This window comes from Emiliania huxleyi (genome assembly GCF_000372725.1).
Source record: "Emiliania huxleyi CCMP1516 unplaced genomic scaffold EMIHUscaffold_104, whole genome shotgun sequence".
NCBI classification, from domain to species: Eukaryota; Haptophyta; order Isochrysidales; family Noelaerhabdaceae; genus Emiliania; species Emiliania huxleyi.
The window spans coordinates 373,713-374,856 of record NW_005202176.1 but is presented as its reverse complement, the minus strand read 5'-3'; the positions used below and the strand labels follow the sequence as shown (position 1 = coordinate 374,856).

Below are 1,144 nucleotides of genomic sequence, written 5' to 3'. Positions count from 1 at the left end.
CATATCTCCCCATATCTCCCCATATCTCCCGCACGGCTCGCTCGAGGTTCCACATCGCCCCATCTCTCCCCATCTCTCCCCATATCTCCCCATATCTCCCGCACGGCTCGCTCGAGGTTCCACATCGCCCCATCTCTCCCCATCTCTCCCCATATCTCCCCATATCTCCCGCACGGCTCGCTCGAGGTTCCACATCGCCCCATCTCTCCCCATCTCTCCCCATATCTCCCCATATCTCCCGCACGGCTCGCTCGAGGTTCCACATCGCCCCATCTCTCCCCATCTCTCCCCATATCTCCCCATATCTCCCGCACGGCTCGCTCGAGGTTCCACATCGCCCCATCTCTCCCCATCTCTCCCCATATCTCCCCATATCTCCCGCACGGCTCGCTCGAGGTTCCACATCGCCCCATCTCTCCCCATCTCTCCCCATATCTCCCCATATCTCCCGCACGGCTCGCTCGAGGTTCCACATCGCCCCATCTCTCCCCATCTCTCCCCATATCTCCCCATATCTCCCGCACGGCTCGCTCGAGGTTCCACATCGCCCCATCTCTCCCCATCTCTCCCCATATCTCCCCATATCTCCCGCACGGCTCGCTCGAGGTTCCACATCGCCCCATCTCTCCCCATATCTCCCCATATCTCCCGCACGGCTCGCTCGAGGTTCCACATCGCCCCATCTCTCCCCATCTCTCCCCATCTCTCCCCATATCTCCCGCACGGCTCGCTCGAGGTTCCACATCGCCCCATCTCTCCCCATCTCTCCCCATATCTCCCCATATCTCCCGCACGGCTCGCTCGAGGTTCCACAACGCCCCATCTCTCCCCATCTCTCCCCATATCTCCCCATATCTCCCGCACGGCTCGCTCGAGGTTCCACATCGCCCCATCTCTCCCCATCTCTCCCCATCTCTCCCCATATCTCCCGCACGGCTCGCTCGAGGTTCCACATCGCCCCATCTCTCCCCATATCTCCCCATATCTCCCCATATCTCCCGCACGGCTCGCTCGAGGTTCCACATCGCCCCATCTCTCCCCATCTCTCCCCATCTCTCCCCATATCTCCCGCACGGCTCGCTCGAGGTTCCACATCGCCCCATCTCTCCCCATCTCTCCCCATATCTCCCCATATCTCCCGCAC

The 1,144-nt window shown here is 61.4% G+C and overlaps 1 protein-coding gene across 1 annotated transcript; it reads left to right on the top strand.

The window, feature by feature from the left end:
• Window positions 1-79: 79 nt before the first annotated feature.
• On the top strand, window positions 80-1,138 carry EMIHUDRAFT_69618 (Hypothetical protein; the record flags this gene model as incomplete). The annotated part of the gene is made up of 1 exon (XM_005792951.1): window positions 80-1,138. A coding segment is annotated over one exon (1,059 nt), but the record flags the coding sequence as incomplete, so codon positions are not given.
• Window positions 1,139-1,144: the final 6 nt, after the last annotated feature.